Source organism: Enhydra lutris, unplaced genomic scaffold, assembly GCF_002288905.1.
Source record: "Enhydra lutris kenyoni isolate GAN:26980312 unplaced genomic scaffold, ASM228890v2 scaffoldscaffold14, whole genome shotgun sequence".
Lineage (NCBI taxonomy): Eukaryota > Metazoa > Chordata > Mammalia > Carnivora > Mustelidae > Enhydra > Enhydra lutris.
Window position 1 is genome coordinate 19,841,803 of NW_019154098.1, and position 26,344 is coordinate 19,868,146.

General features: G+C 35.7%; 1 protein-coding gene across 1 annotated transcript in view; it reads left to right on the plus strand.

Annotated features, from left to right (window-relative positions):
- LOC111146613 (mitochondrial ribosomal protein L13) overlaps positions 1 to 26,344 on the plus strand; it is a 46,835-nt gene that overhangs the window by 4,118 nt on the left and 16,373 nt on the right. The window contains exons 3-5 of the mRNA XM_022502244.1: positions 11,777 to 11,870; positions 18,303 to 18,363; positions 24,756 to 24,842. Coding sequence (XP_022357952.1) covers positions 11,777 to 11,870; positions 18,303 to 18,363; positions 24,756 to 24,842 — 242 coding nt within the window. The remainder of the gene's footprint in view (positions 1 to 11,776; positions 11,871 to 18,302; positions 18,364 to 24,755; positions 24,843 to 26,344) is intronic.

Here is a 26,344-nt window from a genome sequence, read left to right on the forward strand (position 1 = left end):
GAAAAAGTTGTGTTGATACTAAAAGACTTTTGCTTATTACATGTAGCTTTGATTGACTTCACTTAACCTGGCAGTTCAGGGACCACCCAGCAAGATCTAGGTGTCAGCTCTTACTGTTCATCTTTTTTGACCTGTCAACATTTTTTGCAGTTGATCATAGTTTTAACTTTTTGAATCATGAAGTTGTAAATAAATCCCTATTTAAATATATGTAACATTTTTAAAGAAAATCAACAGTTATAATGACGAAGTAAACACGCACATACTCAACATTTGGGTTATTTCCAATTTTTTTTCCCATTACAAACAATATTACTGTCAGCATTCTTGTACCTTTTCCTCAGTGCATATGTGGAAGAGTTTCTCTGAGGTGTGTCTACAGGACAGGAGTTACTGGGTTCAAAAGTGTATGGGGAACTAGTTAGTCTTTATGCTGATGTCCTAGAGAACTTGTATTATCCCTCCTCTTCAGTAACACTTGATGTTTTCATTCTCTTTAAGTTTGACTACTCTGATAGACGGGAAATACACTCTCTTGATGGTTTTGCATTGTCCTGATTGCAATTGGTGCTGTGTATCCTTTTCTCTTTATTGACCTTTTATCATTTCTTCTTCTGTGAAATGTCTGTACGTGTCTTTTGACCATATTTCCACTGAGTTATTGGCCCTTTACATTTTTGTAACTTTTATTGTGAAAGTTCATATTTTCAGAAAAGCTCAAAGAGTAGTACAGTGATTTTATACCCTCCACCCAGATTACAGTTATAATTTACCATCTAATATATATATTATATTTAATACATAATTTGACATGTAATTTTTTACTCAATCATTGGAAAATAAGTTGCAGATGTCATAGTAAATCCCCCTGAATGCTTCAGCTTATGTCTTCTAAGAATAAGAATACTTCCCTATATAACCAAAAAGCCATTATCACACATAACAAAATAAACATGATTTAATTGTGTAGTTTAATATCTGGTGCATTTTCAAATTTCTTTAGTAGTTCCAAGAATATTCTTTATAGCTGTTAATTTTTTTTAGATCAGGATCCAACCAAGGTTTATGTATTGCCTTCAGTCGTTATGTTCCCATAGTCTATTTATTTATTTATTTATTAAGATTTTATTTATTTATTCGACAGAGAGAGAGAGAGACAGCAAGAGAGGGAACACAAGCAGGGGGAGTGGGAGAGGGAGAAGCAGGGTTCCTGCCAAGCAGGGAGCCCGATGTGGGAGCTTGATCCCAGGATCCTGGAATCATGACTGGAGCAGAAGGCAGATGCTTAATGACTGAGCCACCCAAGCGCCACCAATCTTTTTAATATAGAATAATCCTGTCTGGAGTGCCCAGGTGGCTCAGTGGGTTGAAGCCTCTGCCTTCGGCTCAGGGCATGCATGATCCTGGAGTCTTGGGATCGAGCCCTGCATCATTGAGCTGTCCGCTCAGCGGGGAGCCTGCTTCCCTTCCTCTCTCTCTGCCTGCCTCTCTCTCTGCCTGCCTCTCTGCCTACTTGTGATCTCTGTCAAACAAATAAATAAATAAATAATCTTAAAAAAAAAAAAAAAGGAATAATCCTTGTCTTATTTTCTTCTTGCAGTTAACCTTTTGGGGAGTCCAGGCTAGTTTTCATGTAAAGAACTTTCTTATTAAACACGTTCTTCATTTGTTCTTGGATGCGTTCTCTTGTTAGTTCCTCCTTCCCAGTTCCTTTATTCTTTTCAACTTTCTAACTGCCCAGTCTTCTCTCATTAAAAATTAGGAGTGCTCTGGAACCTGGTCCTGGGATCCCATCACATTCATTAAGTAATCACATTCAGTTTCGTATCTCTATCTTTAATATCTTTTATTATGCTTATAGCTCCCAAATTTATATCTTCATTTTTGACCTTTTTCCTGTATTCCAGACTCCTATAACCGTATTGCTACTCAGCAAATGTTCTTAGGTGTCTGGTAGACATCTCCAGCATGTTACATGTGTTTAACTTGGAGATATCTTACTTCCTGGATTTCCCCCACCCATACCAACCTGTTATTTCTAGTTTCCCCATCTCAATTAACAGCTTCTCTAGTCTTTTTCTTACTCTAGTCAAAAGTCTTATCTTCATTTTTGACTGCTCTTTGTTCAACTCCCTGTAAAGTGTGTGTGTCTATGTATATATATATGTGTGTGTGTGTGTATGAAAAAATATATGTACCCAAAAGAAATACATATATATCTGAAATTTAGTCACTTCTCATTAACTCTCTCTTCTACTGTAATTTTAAACCACTGTACTCTCTAATCTGGATTATTCCAAAAGCCTCCTCACTGATCTCCCTGCTTCTGTTCTTGCCCCAGTAGGGTCTTTTCTCCCCAGATCAATTACAATTATCTTTTCCAAATGAGAGTCAGAGCAAAAGCCAAAGGTCTGTCAGTGCCTTACAAGGAACTACATGGTGTGGTCCCTGTTATCTCCCTGAGTTTATTTCCTACCTCCCTTGAGTAATCCACTTAAGGCTTACTACTGTTTCATTAATATACCTGCCAACACATTTTTGCCTTAGGGCCTTTTCACATTTTGTTTTCGCTGCCTGCATGGGATTTTCCAGATTTATGGCTTTTCCAGATTTATGCATTGCTCCTTCACATCTTTCAGACTTCTCCTACTTACATCCTGAGAGAGACCTTACCCAATTCCTCCGTCAGCTCCCCCTTTCACTTACTATACTTTATGTTGCCTTTTAAAAAATATTAGCATTCACTGATCACACATATTATATAAATGTGCATCATCCACCTCCCTCTACTAGACGAAGTTCTAAAAGGACAGGAACTTTGCCTGAATTTTTCACAGCTAGAAATGCCTAGAATAGTGTTTGACACATAGTTGGACAGCATAAATGTTTTTTGAGTGGATATATGCATTCATGAATACTAGTTTTGAGAATGAAGAAATTACTTTTAATCAGGGCTGTAGTATTTCAGCTAAGTTAGATTTGGGATCTGTGGACCGAGGAGGAAAAGATGTGTAGATGGTTTGATTTGGGTAAGAGCAAGAACATAGGAGTTCCTCCATTTCTCTTACTTGCTGTTCTCATCTTTCTCTTCCCTTAATGAAAATTTCATAGCAAGCCCACAGCCCGTGTAGTCTTTAAGTACAGAATTTGAATGTAAGGATTCTGTCATGGTGATCTTTGTTCTGCAAGCACTTAGTACAATGTCTGGTCCTTCAGAGATGCTTGTCAGAAACGTTTTGTGGAATGACACTTTCAAGAAAATGTTTTATGAGCACAGTCAGTTCTCATTATTCACTGTAGTTCTGGTCTTTAAAGTAACCATGAATGCTGAATGAGAGTGGACACCGAACCATTGCTTCTAGGGGAGACACAGAGTTAGGTTCCTCTGAGCCTCTGGTCACAACATTTTTTTGTCAGCCAGTCAATACATAGTCTTCTTTGTTTTATGTGTGTTTCTGTTTAAAGACACCTTGTTTAATATACATTTTGTTGACCTCACGGCCAACCACAGAGTAACTCATGACTGAATAATGCTTATCGAACACACATTTTCTTTGTAAGACACACTGGAACCTTCTTGCACTTAGGAACACTACACAGCACTTGAGCATCAGACTTGAGGGATATTTAAAAAGTAAAGGCACTTTAAAAAGCACAAAAATGCCAAAAAGCTAGGATTAAATGGACCATAAAGAGACACTTGTTTATGGTAAAAGAGTCGAAACAAAAGACAGTCAGTGCATTACATTATTTGACCTCAGTTGAAACGAGTGCATCAAGCCACTCACATTTTTCACTGATGTGCATGTGTCTGCAAATGACTGAGAAAACACTGTAGGCATTAAGATTACAAAGAAATTTGAAGAGAATAGGCAAATTCATAATGTAGAATCTGTGAATAATGAGGAGCACTTGGACTTCCAAAGTAAAATAGTGATCAGCAGACTTATACATGACTGATTAGAAATTTCTTTACTTTAAAAATCTTTTTTGGCAGACAAGGAGAATGCTATAGTCCTCGAATTACCAAGTCATAGAAATTAATTCCTTAGGCCTTCAGATATTTTGTTTTTCTGCCTCATTTATATGAGAAAACTAAAATCAGAAGAATCAAGTGACTTTCTCACTGTCCCTTAGCTGCTAGATTATAATAGAACTGGGACCAGAACCCAAGTACTTTGTTTCCTCAGGTAATAATATTACCCATTCCACTTTACTGTGCTGATTCTTAGCTGCTTAAACAGTGTTTTCCTGCTGATTTTTTTTTTTTTTAACCTCAGCAGTGTTATTAACAAGGTGATATACGAGATCTCTTGGGTTGTTTTTGTAGAAATACAAACAGTACAAAATTTGGGAAAAGTAGAAATAGTAGTAAGTATAGCACTTACCGGTTCACTGAATTTAAAGTTCTGCTTTCCGGTAAGCAGGTCATTATTGGAAATGTATTCCTTAGGTACCTAATGAGAACATTCTGCTAGAAAACCAGATGAACTTTTGTGGCTGCCTATCTGGTCATCCTCTTCTAGTAAAGGAGAATAGCATTTCTATGAAATTAAAAATTTACATTTTAAAGACAAAGAGTTATTTTTGTTTCATTATACATTTTAATGCATAACATAATCAGCAAAACTTTATATCCACAAGATGTCACTAAAGTCAAGACTTAAATTGCAAACAATTTTCAACTTAATAAACATTTCACGTTCTAAGTTTATTATTTTTTTTTGCATTTTATTTTTTTTTTCTTTTCAGTGTTCCAAAATTCATTGTTTATGCACCACACCCAGTGCTTTATTGGCTTAATAAGCACTTATTAAGTAAGTATTATGTGCTCACAATCACTGGAAACATGTTTTTTTGAAAATTGACATACAGTTTCCCAGAAGAATAACAGTATAAGTGATGGTCGTATATCCAGGAGATTTTAAAAGTTAGCCAACAAAACAATAAATAAATAAAAGATAAAAGTTAGCCAGTAATATATCTAAACATGATATATATAACATTTGAACTGCTTTGTAGGTTGAGTGGACTTTGTCAAGTGTTGTAGAAAACCAGCTCTCCACTTACAAGATTTTCTTTTTTTTTATGGAAAATGTGGTCTGTGTTGAGCTGGAAATAATGTGGAACTAGGAAAAGCATTCCTTCCTCTTTCTAATTAGAGCTGCCCTTCTGAATTTGGGACCCGAGAGCTTTTTGAGCATGTTTCTTTGTCACTGATAAATGAAAAGAAAGGACACATGGTAATTTAGGATTACGACTTACTCTTCATGAGGATTCCATTCTTTTTGCTGCTCACAGTTCAAAATATTGAGGAGGACTGTATGATCATTTAAAAGCAGCAGAGAAGGGCAGCCTGGCTCAGCATGTCTGCCTTCAGCTCAGGTCATAATCCCAGGGTCCTGGGATCGAGCCCTACATTGGGCTCCTTGCTTAGTGGGGAGCCCGCTTCTCCCTCTTCCCCTCCCTTTGCCCCTCTCCCTACTCATGCTTTCTCTCTCTCTCAAATTAATAAAATCTTTTAAAAATAAATAAATAAATAAATAAATTTTTAAAAAGAAGCAGAAACTTTTCTTTAGCATTTTCTAGTTATTAGATTATCTTAAAATACTCCTGACCTGCATAAAATGAAACAATACAAGTTGCACACAGTTGTTAACATTATGAATGTTAGCACACCAGACAGTTTAACAAAGATTAGATTAGATCTAGTCTAACATTTAGCATTCTGCCTTGTATTACTAATTTACATCTTGAAAGGACTTATTAGGAAAAAAAAGTTTAGGAATGCTGTTTTAAAAGGTACCAAGCTAACATTTTTCTCTCTTACTATTGAGTTCAGTGTCAATTTATTTCAAATGTCAATTACTGCATCATCTTAGTTTTACAATCTTTTTTTTTTTTAAGGTTTTATTTATTTTTTTGACAGAGTGACAACGAGAGCAGGAACACAAGCAGGGGGACTTGAGAGGGAGGAGCAGGGAGCCCAATATAGAGCTTGATCCCAGGACCCTGGGATCATGACCTGAGTGAAGGCAGACACTTAGCAACTGAGCCAACCAGGTGCCCCGTTAATTTTGCAGTCTTAATTACACATTTATTTTTCCACTCCTCGAATATCACGGTACAAAGCAGTGAAGGAGAGTTTTGTTCCAGGTTACATCCAGAATACTTAACTCCTTTAGAAGTGAATATTTAGATATTATTGATAAATTTAAACAACACACCTTAATTCCTATCACAGTGTCTTTACAGTCAGTAGATTTTGTGGTAACCTACATGGTCATCTGTCATGTTGGCTATGCTCAAGTTCAGGGATGCCAAAAATAACATTGAATTAGGCATTTGGAAGTTTATCTTTCAAGGCTGGAAACAAACATAATGACCAAAGCGAATTTTGTTATTTATCACTAAATTGAAATAGCTATTTTTTAAACATTTCTGAAACTGAAGTACAGAGACCCAATATATAAAAACTGTGCTGCACTGGGGGGCATCAGTGGTGTACTTGGTTAAGTGTCTGACTCTTGGTTTCAACTCAGGTCATGATCTCAGGGTCATGAAGTAGAGCCCCGTATCAGGCTCCATGCTCAGCACAGAGTCTTCTTGAGACTCTCTTTCCCTCTCCATTTGCTGCTACCCGCCACATGCACGTGCTCTCTCTCTCTCTCTTTCTCAAATAAGTAAATCTTTAAAAAAAACAAAACCAAGCAAAGCAGTGCTGCGCTGGCCAAAGGAGGGAGAAGATGCTGGACCCTTGCTCCTGTGAGTCACCTTCTCAGAACCTGACATCTCTATCAAATACAGTTTTAAAACCACTGAGCTGAACCACAGAACTTTTTTTTTTTTTTAAAGATTCTATTTATTTGAGAGAAAGAGCACAAGCAGGGGGAGCAGCAGAGGGAGAGGGAGAAGCAGGCTCCCCACAGAGCAGAGAGTCTGATACGGGGCTCAATCCCAGAACCCTGGGATTATGACCTGAGCTGAAAGCAGATGCTTAACTAACTGAGCCACCCAGGCGCCCCTAAACCAAAGAACTTTTAAACAAGGATTTGGTGCTGTGAATGGGGATGAAAAGACAAGCTACAGACTGAAGGAAAATATTTGCCAACCATACAGCCCACAAGAAATAAACAAACATATAATTAGAGAATGAGCAAAGTACATGACCAATTATGTGTTGGCAAATAAACACGTAAAAAAATTCATTATTAGTTATTAGGGAAATGCAGATTAAAACCACAGTGAGATACCATTGCACATCTATCAGAACAGCTGAAATGAAAAATAGTGGCAGCAACAAATGCTACTGATGATGCAAAGAAGCCAGATTACTTACACATTGCTGGCAGGAATATAAAATGGTAGAGCCAGTCTGGAAAAGAACATGGCCGTTTCTTACAAAACTAAACATAAGTTCACCATATATCAGTTGCACTTCTGGACCTTTGTCCCAGGGAAGTTAAAACACAAAATCCTGTGCCAATTAATAATACTTCTGTATTACTCTTTATCCCCCCCTATATTTATCAGCTCCTGGCATACTGTGTATTTTACTTACGTGTTTATTGTCTAGCTCATCCCACTGGAATGTAAGATTTACTATGAACAGGGATTTCAGTTGCATTCATTGCTATATTCCCAACATCAAGAACAGTACCTGGCATTAGTAAGTGGTAAGTAGATTAATTAATCAGTCAATGGAAAAGGAATATAAAGCAGATTTGGAAGAGAATCCTACCAAGTTTCTATACATCTCCATCTGAATCTACCCTTGTATGGAATCTGAGTAGCTCAGACAATTTTGAATGGTCCTATTTCTAAGGTAAGAACCAGGAGTGTCTCCCATGTAATCTAGGAAAGGAGTTGAATGGGAGCCAGGCATGATAGAACAAGCCCTATTTACATTAAAGTGAACACCAGGAATTTTTTTTAACACTTATTGTGACTGGTAACTCCCATTATATAAGAGTCTACATTAAGAATCCTCAGAAGGAAACTTGTGATGTAGGTGGAGAATAAAATGTGCAAACGATACGACAAAATAAAGTTAAACCAGTATTGTAAGAGAAATTCAGGCATCTTTGTGGACTCAAAGGACGTTGGCTTTGGTGTTAGGAAAGGCTTTATGGAAGGACTGGTATTTATTTTGGAACTTGATATTATGTGGAACTTAAATTTTTATGGATAAAATTTAGCAAGTGGAAATAAGTCAGGAGAGTATTTCTAGTGGAAGGAGCAAAGAAAAGATAGGATATGTATATACATTCGTGTGTGTGTATGTGTGTGTGTGTGTGCGTGTTTTGAATAGAAGTAATGGAATAATGCTTCAGGGAATAGCAAGTATAGCAAGTCGTATGGCTTACCTTGTACGAACTTTGGTGTAGGAAAGAACTGGTAAATAAGACTAGAAATTTTGAGGCTATGCTGTAGGTCTCTTTGAATACCTTATCTGAAGAATTGGTATGTGGTGAAGTACAAAGGTGATGATGAAGTCTTAGAATATAAGTGAGATTCGGTGGGGTGCGGTCCCGAGCGGATGACCAAGGAAGAATTCTTGAGACCTCTTTTGTACAAAATGGTGGTTTATTAAAGCACAGGGACAGGACCCATGGCAGAAAGAGCTGCTGCCCCAGGGTTGTGAGGGGTGGCAGGTTATGTAGGATGGGGTCGAGGGAGGTAAGGAAAAGGGAGGTTTCAGTAGTACTTTCATATGCTAAAGAGAACCTGTAAGAGACTGGATGCCTTGAGGCCTTGTCATCATCAAGGTTTTTTCTTCTAGCCTGGTATTAACATGAAGATAGTTGGGAGATTTCTAAAGAATGTCACATATGTCTCACCCAGGAGTGGGAGCGGGGAAGGTTGCAGGGTGTCAGCTTTTGCTTTGTCCTCAGCCAGCCTTCTGTTCCCCCATCAGTGACACATAACTTTAAGCTAGGAAGAGTCCGTTGAGAAGGATTTCGGAGCTGTCCTCAGAACTTAGTGGAAAGGTGTGCGTGATCAGTTAGTGACTGATATCACTGCCTCCAAATGCCGTTACCCCTGCCACCTCTTTGCCATCCTGGTGTAGTAAAGAGGATAAAATTTGTCTTTGAAGTCACTAGAATTGTATTTGAATCTTAACTTCACCACTTAATTAGCCGTGCGATCATAGCGGAGTTGTTCAACCTCTGACTCCGTTTGCTCATTAAAAAATAAGCTGCTGGGAGGGAGGAGGTGGATAAAGCCCACTTCGATGATGTGAGACTTGCAGTGCCAGAAAAGTGAACATGAGAGGCTGAGCTCAGGCCCTCGCACGTGGAGGATACAGACTGAATGTTACTTCCTTTCTCCCAGGCAATTTGGAGGAAAAAATGTGAGTTCTAGCTTTGGGGAGAAAACGAGCCAAAATACTGAAGCTATAGAACTGAGAAACACCCCTGATCGTGTAACTCCTCATGAGACCTTCAGTTCCCTGACAGGAAGCTTTTGAGTGTCCACTTTATTGATTTTGTCTGAATTTATTTGGCACCTGATTTTTTAAATTAATTAATTTATTTCATTTATTTAGTTTAGCACTGAATATTATAAAAAAGAGTCAAATAACATTACACATCTAAGGTGAGAATTTTTACAACTAAACTCACAATTCCTATTCTAAAAATTACTTACTGAACTCTTATTTTTTTTTAATCTGTAAGAAATTTCTCTTGGAACATCTCTTCATCAGGCAACAGGGTTTCAATTTATATTCATTTGGTGCATTTTATAAAGCATAATTTTTTAGTTAAAACTTTAAAATGAAATCTGTCCATTTAACAAGAAATTTAGACAGAAATGATTATACTGTATTCAGGATTTTAGCCTTTAATGATATTGGCTTTTGTTTTAATATGTAATGCAGTAAAAAACCCAAATATTTAATTGCTGGTTAGTTCTATTTAGAGACAGAGAAGTGCTTCTAAGAACATATTTAATAGAGATCTGGTATAAGTTATTGAGAGAGAATAGCTTTTCCCAGATTAGATGTTCATACTTTAGAGATGAAAAAACGTGATTTTCGTCTGTAGTATTCTTTCTAATGTCCTTTGAAAGATCCTTTTTGATCTCTACAAATGAGAGTAACTTTGTTAGGAGTAGCTTAAGGTACTTTTTGCATTCTCAAAGCTTAAGTAACATTTTATAAATAAGTTCAGCTTTTATTTGTGTAAAAATTTCATTTTTCCTCCACATAAGTGTCACTGAAAGAGCAAGAACAGGTGTTAAATAACACGGTGTGTGAGCTTTGGCAGATCACTTAATCTTAGCAGGCCTTAGCTTCTTCAGCTGTAAATGTCTGCTCCAAAACTAAGGTAACTTCAGTATTCTCTGAAAAGGTGTAGATCTCTTCTCACCATCTTTGTTTTTCTCATTCATTTGCCCAGTTGCCTTAGTAGCCCACTGTCGGTCACTTTTAGGAACTTCAGGCAATTCACCAAACACAAAACTATCTTTTCAGCCCACTCACAGTAAGTTTCCTGGGTCTTTCCTTTATATTTCTAGATTCCCTTTCACTGTGGTAAAGAAAACCTACTGCTTTATCCTCTTTCCTTTATCCTTGTTCCACATAGACTATCTACTTCTCTCTGAAATTGCTATCATTCAAATTCAAAGCTTTGCATAGAATCTGATAATGTAATCCTTAGTTTCCATATATGACATTTATTTATACTTATTTTTTCATTTTTTTTAATAAATAAGCTTTTAGAATCTTTTTAAAAGTTTCCCTGTTAGTAAAATAGGCATTTATTTATTTAATTTTTAAAATGTATTTGACAGAGAGAGACACAGTGGGAGAGGGAACACAAGCAGGATAGTGGGAGAGGGAGAAGCAGGCTTCCCGCTGAGCAGGGAGCCTGATGACATGGGGCTCAGTCCCAGGACCCTGGATCATGACCTGAGCCGAAGGCAAATGGTTAATGATTGAGCCACCTAGACACTCCTAAAATAGGCATTTAAAAAAAGTTTCTGATTATTTGATCTTATAATATATAGTGACTTCTGTGAAAACTGTATGTTGACTTTTTATTTTATTACTTTTTTTTTTAGATGAACAGGCAAATTTAGGGGTACTTTCACTGGAAAATTAATCTAATACATATATTTTCATTTTCAGGTCATCTGTCTTATCAGATATGCATGTTGTCGTAATTGAGAGTGGCAGTTTAAATGTAGCTAGTTAAAATATGGGTGGAAAAAGCCGTGGGTTAGTAGTTAAGCATAAGATCATAGTACTCTATTGTTCTCTGAATTTGGGAAGAATAATCAATTGTGATGTTTTACATTTGTTTTCAATTTGCCTATTGGTAAAACATACCTTTTTACTTCTATATGCGTATTGTTTTCATTTTGTCGTCTATTTTTAAGGGAAAGTTTGTATTAGATATTTAAAGGTATGTTAATATAAACATTTTAGCAAAGTGTGATTATTAATGGGAAAAGACAATAGGAATAACAATAGTTTGCCTTTCAAAGATGTGTTGTTATTATTGGCATCTTTATTATATTCTCTTTTACCTTCCAGTGTTGAGATTTTCCAAATGTCTGGCCAACTCTTTCTATACTTAGATGTTATGTTAAAGAGGAACAGAACAGCAAAATCCTGTTCAAGGATTTTGGTGTTGCACTGTGACTTGCTTTATATTTTTTAATGTGTTGTTTAGATTTTGAAAAGCTTTATAAATAACCAAGATCACTTTTTCTTAAAGTCATGGCTTTCATTATAAAATCTTTTTTTCTTTGTTCTTTTTAAATCTAGGTGACTGTGGGGATCATGTGGTCATAATGAACACAAGGCACATTGCGTTTTCTGGAAATAAATGGGAACAAAAAGTATACTCATCACATACTGGGTAAGGTAAAGCCATTCTCTAACAAACACATGAGAAGATGCTCAGCATCACTAACCATCAGGGAAACGCCAGTCAGAACCATAAAGAGATACTACCTTCCACCTGTCAGCATGGCCAAAATCAAAAAGACAAAAAATAATACATGTTGGTGAGGATGTGAAGGAAAAGGAACCTTCATGCGCTATTAGGATTGCAAACTGGTACAGCCACTGGAGAAGACAGTATGGAGGTTCCTCAAAAAATTAAAAATAGAACTATCATATGATCCAGTAGTTCCGTTACTAGGTATTTACCCAAAGAAAATGAAAACACTAATTTGTAAAGACGTATCCCATCTTTATTGCAGCATTATTTATAATAGGCAAGATAGAAAAGCAATCCAAGTGTCCACTGAGAGATGAATGGGTAATGATGTACACATGTGCACATGCACTGGAATATTACTCAGCCACAAAAAAGGATGTGGTCTTGCCATTTGCAACAACATGAGTGTATAATGTTAAGTGAAGACAGAGAAAGACAAATATAATATGATTTCACTTATATGTGGAATCTAAAAAACAAATGAATAAACAAAAAGAATGAGAGCTATAAATACAAAGAACAAATTATTGATGGCCAGAGAGGATGAGAACGGAGGGGATGGGCAAAATGGGCGAAGAGGAATGGGAGATACAGGCTTCCATTTACGGAATGACTGTCCTGGGGATAAATGGTACAGAATGGGAATATAGGCAGTGGTAGTGTAATAGCATCATATGGTAACAGAGGATAGCTACACTGGTGGTGAGCCCAGCGTGACAAACAGAGTCGTTCAATCACTAAGTTGTACACCTGAAACTAATGTAATCTCATTTGTAAGCTGTACTAAAAAAAAAAAAGATAATGCCATTGTCAAGGAAGATAAGCAGTTGAAATATATTACTGTAAAAATACTATTGGTCTTACCAGGGGGTACCTGGCTGGCTCAGTTCAAAGAGCGTATCACTCTTTCCCTCAGGGTTTTGAGTGTGAGCTCCGTATTCGAAGTAGAGATTATTTAAAAAAAATTTTTTTTAAATAAATAAACCCATCCCTTAAAAAAGTAGTATAGATCTAATTTAAAGAGCTATTTTCAAAAATTGGCATTTAAGAAAATACTAATTTTGCATATGCTACATTTACTCAATCAAAAAACCCCACAGAACTATATCAGAACTAGTTATCACTGACTGTATTTGTTTTTCCTAGAAGCTTTCCATGTAACTTCTCTGGTTTAAATTATTCTCATTTTTTAGTCAGTCTTCTTTTTGTTTCCTATAATTCATTCATGTTACTGCTATTTCCTGAACCATCTTCAATATCTGAAAACATGTGACATGTTTAAGGAGTGATGAATAAAATCCCAAATTTGGAAGATACGTAGAATCCCCACAACATACCTTTCAAGATCTGGGTCTCCCTGCCAGTGTTTGAATAATAGCCATTTCTTGGCTTGTAAGGCAGCCCATTCATTCCACCTTTGAAATGGTTTAAATTTTATTTTATTTATATTTTTAAAGATTTTATTTATTTGTCAGAGAGACAGACACAGAAAGAGAGCAAGCACATAAGCAGGGGAGCAGCAGGCAGAAGGAGAAGCAGCACCCCGCGCCCCCACCACCGATGAGCTGGGAGCCCAGTGTGGGACTTAATCCCAGGACCCCCGGATCATGACCTGAGCTGAAGGCAGAGGTTTAACCGACTGAGCCACCCAAGAGCCCAAAAATGGTTTAAATTTTAGAAAGATCTTTATGCTATTGAATCATAATCTGTTTTTCTCTAGCTTTCCTACTGGTCTTAGTTCTCCTCTTTGGACAGTATAAAACCTATCTCTTCCACAGTGCATCCTTCACGTAATTTTGAGACAGGGATCAGTAAGAGCCCATTGATTTGTCTTTTCCCTAGGCTAAACATCTGTAGCTCCTTCAGAATTCTTCATATGGCCTCATTTCGACTATCACCTTTTTATCCTGGTCACTCTAGAAAGACTCATTTCTTGTCAGTGTCTTTCTTAACTAAATATACTCACCTGGCTATGTTCTGATGGTTTTCTAGTATAACGGGATAGTCTGGTATAGTACAGTATAGTGGATAGTACAATGCAGCCCTTTATTGCAACAGAACTTTTCTTCAAGGCCATATCATTGGGTAGTACACTGAGTTCATGATTAGCTGAAACTCCCGAGTCTGTCTTAAACATGCTGCTGTTCAGCCGTGTATATTCCATCCTGTGTGTTTTAGTTACATTTTAACACAACTGCAGTACCTTAAGTTAAATTTTATCTCCAGCCTTTTAAAATCTTTTGAGATCTTGAGTGTGTCATGTAATGTGGTAGTTAACCCTTCTGCTTCAGGTCGTATACATATTGAATTAAGCATACCTTCCATACTATCATGCAAGATATCCCTGAAAGGGGTGCCTGGGTGGCTCAGTCAGTTAAGTAGCTGACTCTTGATTTCAGCTCAGGTCATGATCTCAGGGTCCTGGGATCAAGGCTGGCAATGGGCTGCATGCTCAGTGTTAAGTCTGTTTGAGATTCTTTCTCTCCTTCTATACCACTCCCCCACTCATACTGTTTCTCTGTCTCTCAAGATAAATAAATCTTAAAAAAAGAAAGAAATGTTGGCCTTTATTCTTGGTTAAAATTACTTTATTTCCATTTGCACCTTCTTCTTAGACAAGCAGACTTTCATGTCCCCATCTGTTTCCTTTCATCTCTTGCCTAAGTAGGTCTTAAATGCTGGCAGTAACTTTTCTGCTTCCATTAGCCATCGTATGCTTTATTATGAAATTTTTATTTAACATAACCAAAATAATTCACATTGAGCTTTAGTAATTTCTGCTATTAGGAAAATCTCTACAGATAAACCAAATTCTATAAAATTAAAAGATAATGGGGGAAGGGAATATGAAAAGTCAGAATAACATAATGTGATAAGAGCAGAAAGAGAATGTATTGACTCAAATGCTATAGTAATTACTGTAGCAATAATATCTGTAGTAATAACTGCAAATGAAGGAAAGTAATAGCACCACCAAGTAGCAAACAGCTGGTGTGATGCCCTGTGCTGGCAGTGTCCTATTCAGTCAAGTTCTCTTTTCTAAGGATGAAAACCTAAACTATTGTAAATTATTGGTACCCAGTTATCCCTGCTGCTTCAGAATCCTTCATTTTAGCCAACACATTGCTATTTCTTGCCTCTCTGCCTTTGCATGTGTTACTCTCCTTCACAGGAATGTTTCTCAAGACCTCTCATATTTCTCCTATTAAAACCTGACTAATGTGTCACCTTTTCTGGAAGGCCTTCCCTATTTCCTCATCCCCCATAGGGTTAGTCACTTTTTGTTTCTGTTTTTCTTGACTCTTCACTTTGTTCCTTCACTTCACTAGAGGTACCACTCTTACTATGCTCATAACACGGTTACATTATGTATTGGAAATTTAACTCTAGTTGTAAAAATGTTAATATACGGTAATTTTAGAAAATGCAGAAAAATGTAAAGAAGGAACTAAAAATCATTTTCATCCTGTGGACTAAACATTTTAATATACATACAAGTTTACACCCTTTTCATTTTATATAAAATTCCCAGAAAGCTTTTTGATAAATATTATTGTTAGTCACTATGTAGTTGTACACAATACAATTTGCATAGAAAATGATTGTTCTGTTTTTTTAATTAAAATTTTTAGTTTCATAAAGAGCTGAAAAACATCTTTATCCATTAGGCTTTTTCAGTATATAGCATATTCTAAATAAAAAGAGGAATGTAATGAATTTCAAGATTTAAGGGATGATAATAGATCTTTTAAAAGGTATTTCCAAACGTTACTGTAATATTGCACTAGGAGTGCATAAGAATGTCTGTGGTAAAGAACAGCTGACACAGTACTGTCATTAAAAACGATTTAATAATAAGATTCTGCTACTTTGATGGGCATCTGATTGTTTATGTTGCATTATAATAAGGTGTCAATGCTTTCTGTAGCACTTTCTGTGCATATTTAATCTATTAAGAATACTATTCCACCATTAGATAGCATGTACTTTTTATGAATTTTCTTTATGATGTGCTTTGTTGTATGTTGTGCTTTGTTATTTAACTTTTATATAATTAAATCTCTTTTCCTTTATAGTTTCTTCTGTGTTTTCCAGTCTCAGAAAATCTTTTCTCATCTAAACATTTCATAAACACTCACTTCTCGTGGTTTTAGAGGTCAGGCAAGATGTGTATGTGCGCACCTTGAACTTTGACATCTAACTGTTCAGTCATCTAAAATGTATTGGTATGAGTTAGAAATATAGCCTATGTTAGATGCCTCAGTAGGCATCTAACTCACTTCGTCATTTTTCCTGTGGACAGGATACTGTTATATTTATTGTATATCCCCAGCACTCAGCACAATAGGCATTTGATATTTACTGAATTAATTTGAATTGAAAAAAATTTGACTAACGTTTAAAACAAAGTTTCTTCTCTTCCATTCAGTCTATCCCTGGAGGAAGAAGTGTAATTACTTTTTCACCAGTAAAAATCAACAGAGTATTTATTACACTCTTCAAGTCATTCGTCTGCTTGGAATTTTATGCTCTTCTCCTGAAATAAAATGTAGATGGTATTATGCTTTAGAATTTGGCATCCCAGTGTTCAAAACAGAAAGGTGATCTTTAGCATAGAAGGTATAAAGTACTTTTTTCAGTGGAGAGAATGAATACAGTAATTGAAGTCTAGACAGATATTTCTTTTTCTGAAACTGAAATTCCTTGAAACAAATGCAAGAGTATCACTTTGAAAATTATCCATCTTTAGAGCAGACTTCTAAATCTGCTTCTTAAATTTTATTCCTGAAATGTGGCTTTTTCAAATGTTTTCAAGTCTTGTCGAAAGAAACTTAAGAAAGGAATCACATTTAGGTAATCTTTAACTTCTTTTGTAGAGTGCACTGAGTTTATGTTTTCCTTTCCCCTTCCTCAGAAATTGTTTAGGCTGTATTTATCCATTCAACATAATGAAACCTTACATCTATATATTGTTTTTGTTTTAAATTTCTTAAGCACTTTCACAAACATTTTCTCACTGGCTCTTGTAAAAATCTTGAGAGGTAGATGGAGCAGATAGTATCATTTTCTTAGTTTTTTTTTTTTTTTTAAGATTTTATTTATTTGACAGAGAGATCACAAGTAGGCAGAGAGACAGGCAGAGAGAGAGAAAGGGAAGCAGGCCCCCTGCCTAGCAGAGCCCGATGTGGGGCTCGATCCCAGGACCCTGGGATGATGACATGAGCTGAAGGCAGAGGCCTTAACCCACTGAGCCACCCAGGCGCCCCTTATTTTCTTATGTGAATAAACTCTTATATGAAAAGGTAAAATGAGTTAAATAATGTACTGGTAGCCACTGGCAAATCTAGATTCTAGACTGGGGTATGGCGCATCCAAGTTACCAAGCTGCCACCAGTACTATCCCAAGTGTGTGTGTGTGTGTGTGTGTGTGTGTGTGTGTGTGTGTGTGTGTGTGTAATCCCATATACATATGTGTGTATATGTATAAATGCATATATATACACATATATATAGTTTTTAACCTCTATCCATTTTATATATATTTTTATATGAATGCAATGAAATATATTATTACTTAGGACCAGCATATTACTCTTAGTGATCTTTTACCAACTTTTTTTTTTTTTTTAAAGATTTTATTTATTCATTTGACAGACAGAGATCACAAGTAGGCAGAGAAGCAGGCAGAGAGAGGGAGGGAAGCAGGCTATCCACTGAGCAGAGAGCCCAATGCGGGGCTCGAACCCAGACATTCTGACTTGGTAGGAAATGTGAAGCATATTGGTTTACTGCTTTTTCTTTCTTAACTCAAGCATGATAAACTGCCCCATAATGAATGAATGAGTGAGTGAATGAATGAATGAAAACTTTAATTCCCTAGAAAGATAATTATGTCAAGAATTTTCCAAGATATGGAACTTTTATGAAATAATGATATTTGACCACTTAAAAAGAACAGCACTTCAAATAGCATCGGGTTACTACTTAATTTTTTTTTTTTTTAAGATTTTTATTTATTTATTTATTTATTTGACAGAGATCACAAGTAGGCAGAGACAGGCAGAGAGAGTGGAGGAAGCAGGCCCCCTGCTGAGCAGAGAGCCCAATGTGGGGCTCTATCCCAGGACCCTGAGACCATGACCTGAGCCGAAGGCAGAGGCTTAACCCACTGAGCCACCCAGGCGCCCCACTACTTAATTTTTTTGAGACACTAATGAACAGCATGTTTTCCCATAACAAGAATAATTTCATAATAAAAATAGTTTTCATATTATAAAACAGTATTCATTTCAAGAATACTACGTCATAGCCTACTCTCAGTTTTAATATCTTTGCTTCTTTTCACAGCTATCCAGGTGGATTTAAACAAGTAACAGCTGCTCAACTACACCAGAAGGATCCAGTAGCAGTAAGTTTATTGTATTTTTTATTGTTTATCATCTGTGGAAAAACTGGTTCAGAAACTGTGTTTCCAGTCTTGCTTCTCTTCTAATGTTGCTGGCATGCAAGGCTATAAATTCTGCACTTTAACTCTGTCTCACAAGTTTTGCTAAGTATTAACCCATCATCATTATTACTATTATTCAATTCTATATATTTTCCAAATTCTAATTATTCAGCTCTATATATTAAATTATTATTGAATTATTCAATTCTGTTTTCAGTTATTCAATTATATATATTATTATTCAATTCTATATATTTTCTAAGCACTGTTGACTATGTTTTGCATGTAGCCAAACAGTTTTGTTGCTTTTCTTTTTAATTACTTGATACCAGCCTGATTACCTAGAATATGATATGTTCACTGAAAACATCTTGGAGAGCATTGTTTGTATCTATGTATGCTTATATATTCATTATATCAAATATGCAAAATATGTTCCAGTCAAGTCTTACCTTTTTTTGGGAGCCTGGGTTGGTTAAGCGGCTGCCTTCGGCTCAGGTCGTGATCCCAGCGTTCTGGGATCGAGTCCCACCTCGGTCTTCTTGCTCGCCAGGGAGTCTGCTTCTCCCTCTGCCTCTGCCTGCCACCCTGTCTGCCTGTGCTCACTCTCACTCGCTTTCTCTCTCTCTCTCTGACAAATAAATAAATAAAATCTTAAAAACAAAACAAAACAAAAAAAGTCTTACCTTTTTTTGTTCATTTGATGTATTGGTTACATGAAAGAGTTACGTTACAATCTCAATTGTGGATTTACTTTTCTCCTGTAGTTCTGTCAGTTTTTGCTTTATATGTTTTGAAGATTTAGTGTTAGATGAATTTAAGTTTGGAATTATACTGTTCCTAAGAATTAATTAGCATATATACTGGCCCTTTTTCTCTCCAGTAATGCTTTTTAACTCCAGGTATATATATTTTTTATATTAATAAGCTGTATCAGCCTTCTTTTGGTAGTGTTTGCCTGAAATGTTATTTTACTTTAAATTGAACGAGATTTTGTTTTATTTTTTCCCTCTCTTTCTTCCTTGCCTTCTTTTGGATTGAGTTTATTTATTATAAGTCTAAGATTAATATCTTTACTTTCCTCCAGATCAAATCAAGATCCTCAGAAGATTTTTAGTGCCTACTCTCCCTCACAGTTACGATTCTTTCTCTATTCAGAAATTCTTAAAACCCTTCCAATTCAACATTCTTGTTACTCTTTTACACAGTTACTGATGTTTTATGATTCTCTTTGCTTATAAATCCTTTCACATAACAGCCTTCCTTTGGGATTAATTTCCTTCTTGAAATATTTCTTTTGGCATTCCTATCATAACATTCTCTTAATAGTAAACTCATTTTTGTCTGAAACTATCTTATTTTTGCCTTCTTTCTTGAAAGTTAGTTTTGCTTATTCAATATATGCGATTCTAGCATGACTTTTTTGGTCTCACCTCTTTGAAGCTATTGTTCAAACAGATTTTAGCTTCTGTTACTGCTATTGACAAGTCACATGTCAATGTGACTATTTCTTTGTATGTATTTTGTCTTGTTTCTTTTGGTGTTGGTTTTTCTATTTTTATTCAAGTCTTGTTATTTATTTTGCTTGAGGACTGGTATCTTCAGTTCTGAAAATTTGTCAGCACTTAGGTCTTTTAAATATTGGTGCCTTTATTCTTTATCTGTTCTTTCCCTTTGGAAATATAATATTTACAGTAGTTGTCTTATTTCATTGTACATGATTCATTAGCTCTCTTTCATATTTTGTGCCTCCCTGTCTTTGCTGCGTTGTCAATAATTTTTTTTTAAGATTTAATTTATTTGTCTGTCACAGAGAGATATCACAAGTAGGCAGAGAGGCAGGCAGAGAGACGGGGATGGGGGGCGCTGAACAGGCTTCCTGCTGAGCTAAGAGCCCTCATGTGGGGCTTGATTTCAGGACCCTGAGATCATGACCTGAGCCGAAGGCAGAGGCTTAACCCACTTAACCCACCCAATAATTTCTTTATGTTTGTGTTCTAGTTCTCTATCTTTTTGCTTATGTCTCATCTGAGACATACTTTTACTTTGTCTCATCCTTTTATTGAGTCCTAATTTGAATTTTTATTTTTTTTCTGGAAGATGTAGTTTGTCTTTTTTTCAAGTTTGCTGGTCAGTTTTGATAGTTTTTCTGTTTCTTTGTCATACTTTGGTTCCTTCTTATTTTTTTAAGCAGAGTAAACATAATTCGTAGTGTTTATATCTGATTCTAATATTTGTGGTCTTTGTGGGTCTGTAATACATTGTTTCTGCTCAGGATACTTGATAAGCTCATGTACCTTGAAAGTTCATCACTGAGAATTCTTTAGGACCTATATCTCCAGAGTAGATTTTGTCATAAATTTACTTGGCAGGGGCTTAGTTAGTTAAGTGCCCAACTCTTTGCTTCTGTTCAGTGTCATGATCTCGGGGTTGTGAGATTGAGCCACAGGCTGGGCTTGGCTTCAGCGGGAGTGTGTGGGAGAGTCTCCCGCTCACTCTGCCCCTCCCCCTAACCCCCCGCACATGTGCACACACTCTCTTTCTCTAAACTAACTAAATAAATCTTTAAAAAAAAAAAAAAAAAAGATTGTCTTAGCTTCTGACAGGTGCCTGGGGCTATACCAACCTAAAGCCTCTTTAAGCTATACTTTATAGACTTCTGGGTTTTGATCCCCATTTTTAAAAAGGTGAATATGGGGCCTTGAGGCCTTGTGCAATCAGGCTCATAATTCTATGTTTCCTATCAGTAAAGATTTGATTTTTTAATTTCCCTACTCTGTACCCTGGGTATTGACTTCTGTTGAAAATCTAGGTCTATGAGGAAGTCTTTGATCCTACTTTCTGACCAAAAAAGGGGTAGGCCTTTGAAATGCAAGCCCTGCACTAAGCTGATGCCTTCTGGGCAAATGCCAGCCTTAGGACTCTTGTACTGCTTTCTGCTACTTCTGGCCTCTAGTTGGTTTAGAAAATAGTTTTTAAAACGGTATTATTAATTTCATTAATATTTATTTCTTTATCATTTGAGTTATGTACTAGAAGTTTCTAATCTAAATATTAGCTGTCGATATTACTAAAAACAAAGTCTCCCATTGCCATTTCACAATTTTATTTTTCCTTCCTTAATTCTTCATAACTCAGTCTTTGAACTGTACTCATAGAATAAATAACAGTTTTCCCCCTTAGGAACTATTTTAGCTTTATACCTAAATATATTCATAAATGAAAAAGTGTTATGCTATGAAAACATTGTTTTTTATTTCCCTACGATGGTGAATAAAAATAGGTATCTACTGTCAAGATACAATCATTTGTTTGGTGTAATACTGCCTAAAACTTTCTTGGAGATGAGGGAGAAGGACGTATTTTGTTATAGTAAGTCCTGAAGTAACATTTGGAAGTTCCATGCTTTACTATTTATTTTTATTTCTTATCATTTATAGGTGTTTTACAAAAATATGCTCAGAAGTTGCTCAAGAAATATTTGATGTTCTGTTTCAAAACATGTTTTTACACTATTACAGGAAATAAAATATCCTGTTATTATGGATTGCATCTCATGGTATTAAAAAGTTATAAGGGCTTTTGTACCATATGTGCTACATATGGTGCCATATGTACCATGCTTATATGCCATAAGTGCCACAACAAATTGTAGTTTTAATACTTAATAAATATTTTTTAAAATTTAAATTTCTGTGTTATTTAGGCATACTCACTATACACTAGGCGGCAGTATAGTTCCAACTTTTTTATAAGGATTTGGCAATAGATAACATTTATAGAAATTGTTTCAAGTTATGTTTTATAAACAAAGATTAAAATGTATTACAAAATGTTTAATGAAGGCCTCGAAAATAGTTTAAAGTTAAATCCATTTGAATTATTACCTCATTTAAACAATGTTATTTTTTTTTTTAAATCTTAACTTTGACTTTGTATTTTGAAAAAGAATGGCTTGTTAAGGAAGAGGTCAGTTATTTTACTTCCAAATCAAATATTTAAGTGTTTGTCTGGAACAGTAGGTCTTCTGCCAGCAGACATAATTTGCTAATCAGTACTTGGTGTATGGGCTTATAAGAGAATTTGTTTCATGATGCATGCTTCTCATTTCAGTATGGTCCTAGAATATTGTTTGTAAAATACATTAATACATTTAAATAGTTATTAGTAGGTTATTAAATATTTCAAAGTATTTTTATAATTATACAGGTCATTAGTTGTAAACTAAAATAAATATGTTGATTCAGCATTTCCTTATCCCTCTATCATGTATTTTAGTTACATTAATATTTTCTTTGTGCTTATATTTTTTCTTTTTTTTTAAGTTTTTATTTATTTAAATAATCTCTACACCCAATGTAGGGCCTGAATTGACGACCCCAAGATCAAGAGTCACATGTGCTTCTGACTTAGCCAACCACATGCCCCACCTCTTTGTCCTTATATTTTTTCCTAACATGGTTCCTTTCTTATCTTCTCCCCACCCCCATAGTTAATGAAGTTATTTTATGTGAAACAAATGGTACATGCCTTGGTCTACAGATGTGGAAGTTCTTTAATATTTATTAACCTCGTTTTATTCTGTCTTTCTCACTTTCTGAATTCCTTAGAACTTAGCACGTAAGCCTGTACAGCTATAATTACTCGACTGCATGCACATGTTGTATTCTGTTATTTGGGGCGAATACTGTTTGTATGTCTTCCTTTTTTCTCTCTTCCTGTTGGCTTAAAACCTTTCTACACTTTCTAGCTTTCTCTAATTTGACTGTTACATTTGCATTTTTTAATAGGGCAAGTTTAAAAAAACCAACTTATTAATTCGAGTGACTACAACTACGCAGGTTTTTAAGAACATGAACCCTAAATGCCACATAACCCTACCATAACAAAAAAATTGCTGTTGGGATATTCCGAGGACATAATGACTAGTTTAGCCAGAGAAGATGCTCAGTAGCCTTAACACTGTCAGTTTCTGCTTAAGATTTTTAAAAATTAAAATTTTAAAGATGAATATCTAGACCACTGCTGTCCAATAGAAATTTCTGTCATGATGTTCTATGTCTACACTGTCAAACATGAAAGCCACTAGACACATGTGGCAGTTGGCCACTTGAAATGTGGCTTGTGTGACTAACTGAATTTTTAATTGCTTTTAATTTTAACAATAGAAATCTCTATTAAAATCTCCAGTACATAAAGTATTAACAGCACCAAACTGGGAAATATATATGGGATTGCATTTGCTTTTGTATGTAGTTGAAGATTTAAAATTAAAGAAATAAGAAATCTTCTTAGAGTGCAACACTGTTCTAACATGTATAGTTTTAGTGGGGTTAATGTATGTCAAGTTACATTCTTGGATTATGTGTACAGATGGTAAAAATTGATGCAGCGCTCCAATGTCCCTATCAGTGGCTTATTGAAGACCTCGCAGTGTATTTCTATATACTGTATACCAGCAGGCCCCCAGGAGATTATGGGACACAGCGTGACCCTGTGTGACCTTCTCTTGACAACGTTTCTATCAAATCACATTCAGACCAACAAAGACGATAATCTTAAAAAGGGAAAAGTAAATTGCGCAAGATTAGTTTGCCATCTTGGGAATGGGTATGGTAGAGAGAAAGGGACTTTTTGTCTTCTTGAGAAGTTAGAGAGACAAACACATTATGGCCGTCATTGCGTGTACTGTGTGTCTATTCTGGGAGTAAGACCACCGCCTGGTTTGAATTCCAGCAGTGCCACTTGTTATGTGAAATTGGGAGGCTCTTTAACCTCACTAAATCTGTTTTCTTGTGTGTGAAATGAGACTCAGCGTCACAAACAAGACAATAAATGTGGTGCAGCTGGCCACTGTATACACACTAAGTTTTCAGTGAATGTTAACTGTTACCGTTGTAGATTTGCAGCTTAGGGAGTCAGTCTCAAAACTGTCTGGCCATGCTTATTTTATGAAGGTGAAACCTCCTGACCTGCCTGGAGGAAACAGGACTTAAGGCCTCCCTGGGTTCTGCTCTCTTCAGTATATGACAGATTTGAGCCATAGGTTCTTGTACAAGCCTAGAGAATTGCTTCTTCTAGCAAACATCACATATATAGATTATTTTTAACCTCTTCCTATTGTCCTTATCCTTTAAACATAAATTAAACCAGATAGAGCCTAAAGAAAATAGGAATGCACAAAACAACGACAGTTCCTTTGTTGCTGCCACATGTCTACTTAGGTCCTAATTTCTTTCATTTCTTTTGAGTCCTAACCCACTTTGTTTTCATCATGATCCCTAAATGCGGTTGCCTTCTTATATCCCAAGTCAGATTTTTCTTATTGAGTCTTGTATATATCTGTTTTTCAGATTGTGAAGCTAGCTATTTATGGCATGTTGCCAAAAAACCTTCACAGAAGAACTCTGATGCAGAGGTTGCATCTTTTCCCAGATGAGGTGAGTCAGTGGTCGTTGGTAACGATGCTGCCGCAATTTAACAGAGCCTGTTAAATTGAGGGTACTCGTTGCTAATTTCATCAGCTATTAAAAGCATGAATTTCATTTACATTTTTTGTGACTAGTAGCAAACCTTGTGTGATCATGGATTAATAGGTTAGTTTTGCTTGCTAATTATTTTCCTTGATTTAATTTTAGAATACTTGTTCCTAACTCAAAATTTATTCAGCTAAAAGAGTACTTGGAAAAAAAATAGTTCTATTTATTACTATTAAACTATTTTGAGTCCTTAGGCTTTCTCTTTAGTATAATGTAATGAAACAGTAGAAGTTCTATAATAAAATAGTTGTCCAGGCTCTGGAATCAGACTGTCTGGAGTAGAATTCATACTCCACCATTTATTGACTTTATGGCCATGGGTGGTTATTTATTATCCCTGTTTTCTCATCTGTAAAATGGAAATAAGGGTACTGACTGGATTATGAGATTGTGGTAAGGGTTAAATGAGATAGCATTTGTAGAATGTTTAGAACAGGCCTGACACAGGAAGTGCCCGTTGCTGTCATTACCATGGTTGTGATTGTTGTCCTTATAGTTCCTGCTCGAGGAATAACATAGAAACTAATTCCAGAATACCAAGTTGTATCAACTATTTAAGCCACTGAGTGCTCTATTTAGTTAGCTTACTGCATGAGTAAATTATTCATGCTTTTATCAAAATGGTTAATATATTACCTTTGCTTTGCATGAATGAGTAGAATTTTCCAGTATTCACTTTACCTCGTAGATAACAAGTATGGGAGCTATGTCATCATCTAAGAATAACTGACTTTTATGAAATCACAATATTAAAACTTGTTTCTAATTGTACTGTCCCATTTTTTAGAGTCCATAATTTCTGAAAGACACACACACACACAAAATGTGTATATATAAATAGATAATCTTAGTTGTAAGGTAGTCAGGTTTGAATGTGGATGTTTTAAGTATTCGTGGTAGTTCAGTTGAACATCAAATTACTTAAGTAATTTCAGATGATAAAATTAATGGGCCTTTCCCTCAAAACAGACTGTCAAACATTCAGAAGCTTTATAGCACATTTTGTTGTCCAGGACATAGGGAAGTAGACACTCATAGATTGCTGGTAGAAGTCCAAAACAGTGCAACCCATAAGGAATCTGAGAATGAGGTAACATTGCATATAATGCCAGACAGATATAAGGAGAGTCGTGCTTGATCCAGCAATCTGTTTACTCTGAAGATACACAAGATTAATGTTTCCACATTATTTATAATAATAAAATAATAGAAATGAGTTTATTCATAGGTAATTGTATAAATAATATTATATCCATTCAGTTGAGTACTATGTAATTATTAAAAAAGAATGCCAAATATTCTTGTGAATTGATGTATTCCAAGATACATTAGTAAGTGAAAAAAAAGCAAGGTGAGAAAATGCAGATAGCATACTACCTTCTGTATGTGTTATACATATATAT